Source organism: Takifugu flavidus, unplaced genomic scaffold (genome assembly GCF_003711565.1).
Source record: "Takifugu flavidus isolate HTHZ2018 unplaced genomic scaffold, ASM371156v2 ctg677, whole genome shotgun sequence".
NCBI classification, from domain to species: Eukaryota; Metazoa; Chordata; class Actinopteri; order Tetraodontiformes; family Tetraodontidae; genus Takifugu; species Takifugu flavidus.
The window spans coordinates 1-10,924 of NW_026622288.1; the positions used below are offsets into that span (position 1 = coordinate 1).

Here is a 10,924-nt window from a genome sequence, read left to right on the forward strand (position 1 = left end):
TTCTCACCCTCTCTAAGGAGAGCCCAGCCACCCTACGGAGGAAGCTCATTTCGGCCGCTTGTACCCGTGATCTTGTTCTTTCGGTCATTACCCAAAGCTCATGACCATAGGTGAGGGTAGGAACGAAGATCGACCGGTAAATCGAGAGCTTCGCCTTTCGGCTCAGCTCTCTCTTCACCACTACGGACCGGTGCGGCGTGCGGCGTGAATTCCTTCACTACCTGCCTGTAACGGTCCATCTGATGATACATCTGATGGGAACGATCTCTTTTGTAAACTACCTGCTAATATACACAAGCTGATGCAACGGCGTCGTAAAGAAGTTATTCTATGAAATGAATAAGAACACTCACAAAACAGTAGAATCATGATGTGGAGAGCCATAAATTCACTTTGATTCTTCACACAACCAACTTCGTTGAGAATGGATGATAGTATGACGCAAGCCGGGTTTGACAGAGCGTTCGTGACGTGCCCCGTGGTGTATATACATGGATGGAATGTACCAACTTTTGGTACTCTTCAGGTTGAAAAAGTTACTTGTAAATTTGTTTCGGCCGCTTGTAAAAGTGTTTCTGAAATGTGAATTTGTGTCAAGACTTGTTAATGTGTTATGGCAATGTAATTATTTTTTCTGATTTGTAAAAATGTTTTTTAAAAATTAAAATTGTCAGCTTTGTAAAAATGTTTGGCCCCTCTCGGCCACCACCCTTGTAGGCACTACCTTCTCAAAGAGGGGGGCGTGCCCGATTGCCGCGTGTGATCCCGGACAACAGCAGCCTTCTCAAATAGTGGGGCAAAATGTTTTCTTCTTCCTATGGGGGGCGTAACAGAAAATAATTGAGAAGCACTGACTTAGCGTATTTGTTGCTACTCTTGAGAGTTAAATTTAGACATGTCCAAAGTCCGGCCCGGGGGCCAAATGCGGCCCGTGGTCAAATTTCATCCATCCCGCAGCCCCTCTCATAAAATCAATAACATCTGGCCCGCACATAGACTTAATACATACACGGCTGTTAATCAGGTGTGCTCTGTGTAATATTCTCAGGGAATATCTTATATATGTGTGTGTGCTATGCTGTAGAGGCATTTGTTGAAAGTCGTCACTTGGTAACAAGGGGTGTGTCTATCGGGTAGAGTTGCGAAGTCAATAGGAAGTACCTGTATGTATTCACGGAGCGGAAATAAAAGTTAAGCCCACACGTCGTCCTGCTTTTTTTTATTATTGTACATATTGTGCAATACAAGACATGGTGTCAGAGCGACTCGAACCTGCATTGAAAAGAATAAAATAACAGTGGAAATATGGACGTCGCTGGAGTTCCTTCACCTCGCATGGACTGGGATGCGAGCAACTTGCCCGAAGCATGGCGAAAATTCAAGCTACATGTGAACTTGATGTTCTCTGGCCCTTTCAAGGAGAAAAGTGAAGAGGAAAAGTGCAGCTACTTGCTCCTTTGGATTGGAGATAAAGGCAGGGATGTTTATAACACATGGACACTTACTGAAGAGGAACGCAAGGTATTAAAAACCTATTATGACCGTTTCCAAGCATATGTAGAGCCCAAAGTGAACGTGATTTTCGCTAGATACATGTTTCACCAGAAAGTACAGGGAGCTACAGAGCCTTTTGAGCAATTCTTGACTGAACTGAGACTACTTGTCAAAGACTGCAGCTATAATAATAGTGAAGAGATGGTGCGAGATCGTGTGGTCTTTGGGATTTATTCACCAAAAGTAAGAGAGAAGCTACTCAGTGTCGGGTCTGATCTAACATTGGATAAGGCGCTAGACATTGCCAGGAGCCACGGCATGGCACAAGCTCAGCTCCGGAGTTTTGCTAACAGCGGCAGCGCAAGCTCGCGCGAACAGGGTGTGCACGCGGTGAGCCGGCATACATCAAAGGGTGCCGCATGGAAATCCCGCGCAGACTGGACAAAAAGAAAACAAGCGCAATACCCCAGGAATCCTCAGGGGGGAGACAGACCACTCCAAATCGTGTGGATACTGCGGAAACAGAGCTCACAGAGAGAAAGACACTTGCCCAGCAAAAGGAAAGCAATACAAGATTTGCAACAAGTGGAACCATTTTGCAAAGGTATGTCGTTCCAAAACACGCAAAGTACATTCAGTCAATGAAAAAGAGCAGAACCAAGACCCAGACAATGAAGATTTGTTTATTGATGTAGTGACACAAGAAAATAACACAAATAAAACAGAGCAAGCCTATGCAAATGTGCAAGTTGGCCCAAATAAGACTGTAGTTCGCTTTAAATTAGACACTGGCGCAGACATAAACAAAGCAAATGTCATAAACCCAGATATACTCAGATCTTTAGGACTACAGGATACACTGGAGCCCTCACTATGCCCACTCTATGGCTATGGAGGTGGGCAACTTAGTGTTAAGGGCAAATGCAACATAAAATGCCAATATAAGGACACTAAGCTAACGTTGAAAGTGCATGTCGTCGACACACGTGCGCCACCAGTGCTAGGCTTAAAAGCATGTCTGGACTTTGGACTGATTAAGCTCATACTAGCGGTGTCTGACACACCAGATGTGTCAGTTCTGGATAAGTTTGCAGATGTCTTCACAGGAATAGGACTATTCCCTGGTGAATGCACCATCCACCTGGACCCCAAAGCAATACCTGTTGTCCACCCACCAAGGCGTGTCCCCATTGCACTGCGTAAACGTCTTAAGATGGAGCTACAAAACATGGAAAAGCAGCAGGTTATCATCAAAGTAACAGAGCCAACCGAATGGGTCAATTCTATGGTGGCAGCAGAAAAACCCCGCACAGGCAAGCTGAGAGTATGTCTCGACCCCAAGGACCTGAACAAGGCTATCAAACGGCCACACTATCCCAGCTCGTGCTGTTGAAAGAAACGATCCAGTCAGGCTGGCCTGAGAAGAGGCCAATGTGTCCTCAGACCATTGCAGAATATTGGAATCACAGGGCTGAACTTTCCGTGATGAACGACATCATATTCAAGGGGGAAAAAATCATCATCCCTACGCTACTGCGCACAGAAATGTTATCCCGGATTCAGGTCACATGGGCATGGAGAAGTGTAAACTGAGAGCCCGTGACATCTTATTCTGGCCTGGGATGAACAAGCAGATATAGGAGATGGTTGGAAAATGCCCCACATGTCTCACATACAGACCGTCTAACACCAAAGAGCCCATGATGTCTCATCAGATCCCAGACAGGCCATGGCAAGCAGTGGCTACAGACCTGTTCACTTGGAACAACGATAACTACATCATCACAGTAGACTATTACAGTCGATACTTCGAGTTGGACAAACTACACAGCACAACGGCCCCCACCGTGATCCGCAAGCTGAAAGCAGCCTTCTCCAGGCATGGTGTGCCTCAGACCGTCGTTTCGGATGGTGGTCCTCAGTATAGCTGTAAGGAATTCGACACGTTTGCCAAACAATGGGAGTTTACACATATCACCACCAGCCCATACTATCCTCGCAGCAATGGCCTTGCTGAGAAAGCCGTGCACATTTCCAAGTCACTCATGGAGAAAGCCAAAGCGGATAAAAGAGACCCCTACCTCAGTCTCCTTGAATACCGTAACACACCTGTGGACAACTTCAAATCACCAGCCCAGCTGTTAATGAGCCGTCGCCTGCGCTCCATCCTACCCAACACCCACAAACAGCTGCAACCAGAGGTAGTCAACCACGGTGATGTCTACACCAGGAGAATTCAACAACAGCAGCATCAGAAGAAGTACTACGACCGATCAGCCCGCCCGATGACTACACTGCAGCCAGGACAAAACATCCGTCTCCAGGAGCATGGTCGTTGGAAACCAGCAGTCGTCATCAAGCCAGCTGACACAGATCGATCCTACCACGTACGTACTACAGAAGGACAGGAGTACCGACGAAACAGACTCCATCTTCTGGACACCAATGAGGTACACAGCGATGAGGTGAGCTCATATGAACAGTATACTGCACCACCTGCCCCACAGGCAACCGGTGACACCACACCTCCCACTGTGACTGACATTACACCACCACCCAACGTGACTGTCCCATATCAGACAAGATCTGGACGAACCGTCAAACCCAGAAGTGTTATGGACTTGTAGGTAAAGTTACACAAGGACTGAGTTTCATGACATAGTTGAACCTGTAAAATGTCATTTTGAATTAACACTGAGTTACGTTGATTATTGTTATATACTGTTTTGCCACGTTCATAAGTATTACGAAGCATGCAGAAGAAAAACACTGAAGCTTGGAATGTATGTTTCTGTTTATTGCATTAAGGAATCTGTCTACTAATAGCTGAAATTGAACATTTCTTGCACGGGTTACAGTACGTATTTCAAAGTATTACATGGTACAGTTTCCGTATAGACGGTGGTGTGGTGGTTAGCACTGTTGCCTCACAGCAAGAAGGCCCTGGGTTCGATCCCCGGTTGGGACTGATTGGGGACTTTCTGTGTGGAGTTTGCATGTTCTCCCTGTGCCTGCGTGGGTTCTCTCCGGGTACTCCGGCTTCCTCCCACAGTCCAAAGACATGCATGATTGGGGATTAGGCTAATTGGAAACTCTAAATTGCCCGTAGGTGTGAGTGTGAGAGTGAATGGTTGTGTGTCTGTATGTGTTAGCCCTGCGATTGACTGGCGACCAATCCAGGGTGTACCCTGCCTCTGCCCATTGAGCTGGGATAGGCTCCAGCCCCCCCGCGACCCTCAGTGGAGGAACAAGCGGTAGAAAATGAGTGAGAGTGAGAGAGTTTCCGTATAGAATATTTTTGTTTATCTCGTTATTAGGCATTTTAACCAGTAATATACTGCGCCATTTTTCAAAAGAAAGGGGATGTAATATTCTCAGGGAATATCTTATATATGTGTGTGTGCTATGCTGTAGTGCCGCCTAGAGGCATTTGTTGAAAGTCGTCACTTGGTAACAAGGGGTGTGTCTATCGGGTAAAGTTGCGAAGTCAATAGGAAGTACCTGTATGTATTCACGGAGCGGAAATAAAAGTTAAGCCCGCACGTCGTCCTGCTTTTTTTATTATTGTACATATTGTGCAATACAAGACACTCTGTAGTCCAGAATTTACGGTAGCTTACACACTAAATGCTGTTCATCATTTACCCACTAGAGGGCAGCATCACTTTCCGCGAAATAACCCCGTGTGACCGTTTGCCCCCAATTTTCTAAAATGGCGACAATCAACAAACAAAGGAAAGTTGACTGCGAGGGCCGACGCTTCAAGGATGGGTGGAAATTGGCCTATTTCTTCACTGAAATACGCAACGACTGCGTCTGCCTCATTTGCAAAGAGACAGTGGCTGTTTTTAAAGAGTTCAATGTCAAGCGACATTACCAAACAAGACATGCTAACATTTACGACAAGATCACAGGGAAGGAACGCAGCGAAAAACTGAAGCAACTTGAAGCTAGTTTAATCTCACAGCAGCAATATTTTGCAAGAGCTCGAGAATCAAATGAGAATGCTACAAAGGCTATTTACGAGGTAGCAGCGCTGATCGCAAAGCATTGCAAACCTTTCACCGAGGGTGAATTTATCAAAGACTGCGTGATGGCTATGGTGAAGAAAATCTGTCCTGAAAAGCAGCAAGAGTTTGCCAAAGTCTGCCTGGCACGTAACACTGTGGCACGCAGGACTGAAGAAGTGTCATCAGACATCAAAAGACTATTGGGAGCCAGAGGAAAGGCGTTTGACTTTTTTTCCGCTAGCTTGCGATGAAAGCACAGACGCCTCTGACACTGCTCAGTTACTTATTTTTTTGAGAGGAGTGGACAACGAAATGAACGTTACTGAAGAACTACTTGACCTTCAGAGCCTGAAAAACCAAATGAGAGGAACAGATTTATTCTCTTCTGTTTGCGCTGCCGTGGATGACATGAAACTCCCATGGATTATCTCTGGGATTATTACGGATGGCACACCATCCATGACTGGCGAACGAAGTGGATTAGCAACACTAATAAGTAACAAAGTACGTGAAGAAGGGGGTAAAGCTGTAAAACTCCATTGCATCATTCATCAGCAAGTGCTGTGTGCCAAACATCTCCAATATGAACATGTTATGAAACCGGTGATAAAGGCAATTAACTACCGGTATATCCTCTCCATAGCGCTATGCCACCGTCAGATCCAACAGTTTCTCAGCGAGATTCATGAGGACTATGGAGATGACGTCTATCACACTGACGTGAGATGGTTCGGTCGGGGTTCCGCACTGTCGGGCTTCTACTCTCTTAGGCTTCAAATCGGTGAGTTTTTGGGATGAAAAGGGACAACCTATGCGAGAACTATCATCAATCTAAATCAATCTTTATTTATATAGCGTCTTAGACAATCAAAATTGTTTCAAGGCGCTTTCCAGAATCCCAGGGCCTGACCCCAGACAAGCAACAGTGGCAAGGAAAAACTCCCCTTTAACAGGAAGAAACCTTGAGCAGGACCAGGCTCATGTAGGGGGACCCTGCTGATGGCCGGCTGGGTAGAGAGAGGAGAGGAGAGGAGAGGAGAGGAGAGGAGAGGAGAGAGAGGAGAGGAGAGGAGAGGAGAGGAGAGGAGAGGGAAACACACGGTGGTCCTGGGATCAGCACAGGGATCACTTCCTTAAACTTAGCTACAGCATTATCTGAAAGACATCTGCTATAGTAAGACTGTGCTCTGAGCACAGAAGAATCCTTAATCATAAATGTGAAAGTGATCAAAGAATGGTCTGACAGGAGTGGGCTCTGAGGGAACACTGACACATGTTCTACCTCAACACCATAAGTCAGAAATAGATCTAAGGTGTGGTTGAAGTTATGAGTTATGAGTAACTAAGTGACTCTATGTGGCTGGGTGATTTGGGTTTTCTAGTTGACATTACAAAGCACCTTAATGTCCTCAACACCAGTCTCCAGGGACCAGACGCAGTCATGAGCCAACTATATTCACACATCAAAGCCTTTGGAACCAAGCTGCAACTGCTTGAAAGGCATCTGTGGCCTAACCAACCCAACCCAACACTGCACTTTTCAGCGCTGCAAGAAATCATGACCAGATTCCCACAGAGCAATGTCAGTGCGCGAACGAGGCGGTGCGCGTCAGATATTTCATCTCTGGCTGAAGAGTTCAGACAACGCTTTCAGGATTTTGCAGCTATCGAGAAGGAGATGGCTTTTTTTTTTCTTCACCTTTCTCCGTGGACACAGATGATGTTCCAGACCATTTGCAGCTGGAGCTCATTGAGCTGCAGAGAGCCGCGGTCGGCACCAGCAGCTTTCTCTCGCCAACTTTTACCGACAGCTGGATCAGAACAAGTTTCGAGAGATTCGAGCATTTGCTCAGAAAATGCTGAGCTTGTTTGGGTCGACGGATTTGTGTGAGAAGACATTCTGGGTTATGAACTTAAATAAGAGCTGTGTGAGGACACGGCTAGCAGACTCTCACCTGCGAGACATCGTGCACATCAATACCACTGCCTTTGAGCCAGACCTGGCCTTTGTGCTGCAGTCCAGAACTCAGTATCACCCGTCACATTAATGTAGACAAGTCATTTGTCATTTACAATGAGTCACTGAATAAATTTTGTTTTGTTAGGATCAAAATCAGTCATAAATTCAGACAAGTTATCAGTTTTCACTTAAGAATGTTCTTTCGATAAAGTTTCAAGTTCAAGAAACATTTATAGTTACTGATATGTCAAATGAGCCCTGCACTTGTGGATATGACTATTACTTGCTCATTTGTCTGTTATTTTATTCAAAAGTTCTGTGATTGTTGAACTGCCATGGTGATATATTTCATGTTTCAAATGTAATTTGCACTCAAGAGTACAATTACTTCTGTTTAAGGAAAAAAGGTTGAGTAACATTCAATTGCATGTGATATGCATGTTTCAAATGAACCAAAAGACATGTCTAAGATTGTTGAAATTAAAATAAAAAAGCAAATGTGAAAGACAGAATGGCTTGCTAAAATGTTTAAATAAATAAAAATATGTTGTTCTATGCCAAGGTTGGCCCCCCACATTTTTAACACACCAAATATGGCCCACTTTGCAAAAAGTTTGGACACCCCTGCCTTAAATGGAAGTCTGACTATTAGCCTGTTAATGTCGCAGCCATTTGTAATTTTGCATCAGACATCTTCAGATGGATGCCCCCCCCCCCCACCATGATGACTTTTGCAGAAGAACAGAAGCAATGTCCAGAGTGGTGGTTCAAGTTCAAAAAATTCAAAATTTATTTCCTATAATTTGAAATCTAGATCTACTGTTTCTAAATCAAGTCTCAATTCTCATTCAACCCCAAGATGGCCACACAGTTTCCACCTGGTCCTTTTAAGGATGTGGCTGCATGACAGGAAATCAGGCCACACCAGTTTCATTGGCTTATGTCTGTCGGGTGAGCACCCTCCTCCCAAACAATAACACAACAAAAGGTGGTTTCCAGGGCACTTTACTTTAGAGAAGAACTCGTAGAAAAGTTGATTCAAACACACACATATGGCACATAAATAGGGTTACTTTCAAGATTTACTTAATTCATCCCCGTAGGAAAATGGAATTCACATGGATGAATATAACTGTGTATGGACACAAATAGCAGCAGGTGTATTTACAAAGTATAGACTTTATGTGAGCTGAGCTTAAATGCAATAATAAAAGTTCCCAAGTTAAAAAAGTGCTTAAAAAGATTTAACAGAATTAATGCAGATGCAGTGATGGCTGGAAATAGTTGAAGGCAGCAGAAAACAGTAGAATCTCCATTTGGCATGTATCCACTCCAGTACCTTTGGGGGGTTTTAGACAGCTGCTGCTGTTGGTTCCAGCATAGGTGTTTCAGCAGGGTCAGTTCTTGGCCCGGCCCGCAAAAACTTGAGGATCTTTCCACAGCACACTTCTGTTTCAAATGGCATAAAGGTTATTTTAAAACAGAACGGACCAGGACAATATGCCACTACTTACTGTTTTTGCCACCATTCGTACCATATTTTTTCTTGCATTTGCACCACATCACCAGGACCACAACCAGGACACCAGGACCACAACTGAGGCCACAGCCGGGACAGTCTGGTCTGAACTCCCTATCAACACATGATACACAATCACTGGTAATTTTAATATTACACAATCACCAACAATTCTAATATTATTGTAAATACAATGTGGATTTAAATACACCCACCGTTTGTGACAGATGGGGGCATACTTGAACTATTATGCATGTTGCCTTTAGTCACGGGGTTTATTCTTTTTGCTGCATCTTCGTTGCTGCGAAGGTCCTCACAGGCAACTGTAAAAGGTAATTTTCATATATTACTGACAAACTGCAGGTAAAGATGACTATGTTAGGACTTGGGCCTCACCTGTAACGTTAGCACTGTAAAATTCCCCCTGTGGAAACAGACAAAGTGAGATTTTTAATGCTTCATCAGGGGACCTGATCCGACAATAATGAGAAAGTTACACATCTCAGACAGTTGCAAAATGCATTCCTTTGGAACATTTTCCAGATATTACAAGTGTATAATACCTTGCCACATGTGGCTTTAAAGAAGAGGTGTTCTATGCACTTAAAGGCGACGAGACCATCAAGGCTGCTGTTCAGCACCAGCGAAGGTTCCTTGTCATAGTTGTTTGCAATCACGTGGTCCTGAATCCATAAATTAGTCCATCACACAGCCAAAAACAGCCTGATATTCTTAATACCAACAGCAACATTGGATTCCCCGAGACAGGTGAGTGCTGATGTGTTACTCACGGTTGCATTGTAGTAGCTGTAATCACAGTCTGCACCTGCAGGTCCGTCTGAGATGGTGTAGAAGAACAGGCCGCCCTTCTGGCTGAACCTCATTTGCAGCGCACAGCTGGGTGCCACAGTGACGGCTGCTGCAGGGAAAAGCCCATAAACAAGAAGCAATTTCAATCTGCCCAGATTAATGTCGCGATACGTCACAGCACATCCGGAATTCTGTCAAAATCAAAAAGTCCCGTGTCAGAGGAGGGATCATTTTCAACCGCCAAATCGACCCGCAGTATAATAAAGTATACTTGTTTTAAACCAGGGGTGGGGAACCTTTTTCATATCGAGGGCCATTTCAATTTTTATAAAGTCCTCCGAGGGCCATACTATTATGAACACAAGCCTAGGGATATAACCACTGTTACTAAGTCTCATGATTGCTGCATTTGAGTTTGAATTATTTATTTAGCACACATGCATATAAAATCACCAAAAAAAAATAGAATAAAATGACAAACAAGTAAAATCTGTTTACAATAAAAAAAGAGGTGCAGAGTTGAGACAAGAGACCAGTAAGGGCCTGTTCGAGGCCTCTACTCACAAAAACTGCAATACAACAAGATAATCAAGAAAATAAATGAAAAGAAAGAAAGATAAAGACAATAATAACAACAACTAGAAAGCACTCGGAGAGCGCAGACCTCCGCCAAGCGCAACAATTCCTGGCATATTGTGATTTCCACCATAAATATTAGTCCCACATATACTTTGACTACATATTTAGATTCCTTGGCCATAAAAACATAACGTTAGCCACTGGAATCATAACAATATATGTCTTAGTTCAATAGTTATTCACGAAAAAAAATTCACACTTTGAAACAATTTAACTTTGTCTTGCGCGAGCGCCTCAGCGGCGGCTACGAGGCGGTCCTTCACGAACTCTCCTCCGTCGTGAGGTTTCATCTTCGTGGCTGTTAATTCACTCACCACAAACCTTGCACGCGTAATATTCTCTCTGTCGGTACACGGTCGTGTGAAAGCTGCTTGTTGAGCCTCCAAACTCCGGCGAAGAGCGTTAATTTTATCCAAACTCATTTCTCCTTTCAACCCGTCGCAGTTTTCTACGTAAGACTGTGCTCTGAGCATAGAAGAATCCTTAATCATA

At 44.3% G+C, this 10,924-nt stretch overlaps 1 protein-coding gene and 1 long non-coding RNA gene across 4 annotated transcripts; both read left to right on the forward strand.

Annotated features, from left to right (window-relative positions):
• The first annotated feature begins 536 nt into the window (after nucleotides 1-536).
• On the forward strand, nucleotides 537-7,976 carry LOC130521069 (uncharacterized). Its single transcript, XR_008949170.1, has 2 exons — nucleotides 537-1,026; nucleotides 5,082-7,976. It is a non-coding gene; the product is annotated as an uncharacterized LOC130521069 (long non-coding RNA).
• Nucleotides 1,034-7,976, forward strand: LOC130521067 (uncharacterized protein K02A2.6-like). Of its 3 annotated transcripts, XM_057024725.1 has the most exons (4): nucleotides 1,034-2,098; nucleotides 2,601-3,842; nucleotides 3,898-4,380; nucleotides 4,775-7,976. In XM_057024725.1, exons 1-2 carry the CDS (start codon nucleotides 1,306-1,308, stop codon nucleotides 2,885-2,887), a joined length of 1,080 nt encoding a protein of 359 aa, XP_056880705.1. In that variant the 5' UTR covers nucleotides 1,034-1,305; the 3' UTR covers nucleotides 2,888-3,842; nucleotides 3,898-4,380; nucleotides 4,775-7,976. The 3 variants fall into 3 exon arrangements, with proteins under 3 accessions (XP_056880705.1, XP_056880704.1, XP_056880706.1); XM_057024724.1 differs by having other exon boundaries at nucleotides 2,601-4,380; XM_057024726.1 differs by having other exon boundaries at nucleotides 1,065-2,098; nucleotides 2,601-4,380.
• Nucleotides 7,977-10,924: the final 2,948 nt, after the last annotated feature.

What these genes read in the sequence shown, in the direction of transcription:
- LOC130521067 (XM_057024724.1), top strand. Translation starts at nt 1,306, where the DNA reads ATGGACGTCGCTGGAGTTCCTTCACCTCGCATGGACTGGGATGCGAGC. An exon ending in AGTGGAACCATTTTGCAAAG is followed by an intron (nt 2,099 to 2,600) that starts GTATGTCGTTCC and finishes ATGTCTTCACAG; the next exon opens with GAATAGGACTATTCCCTGGT.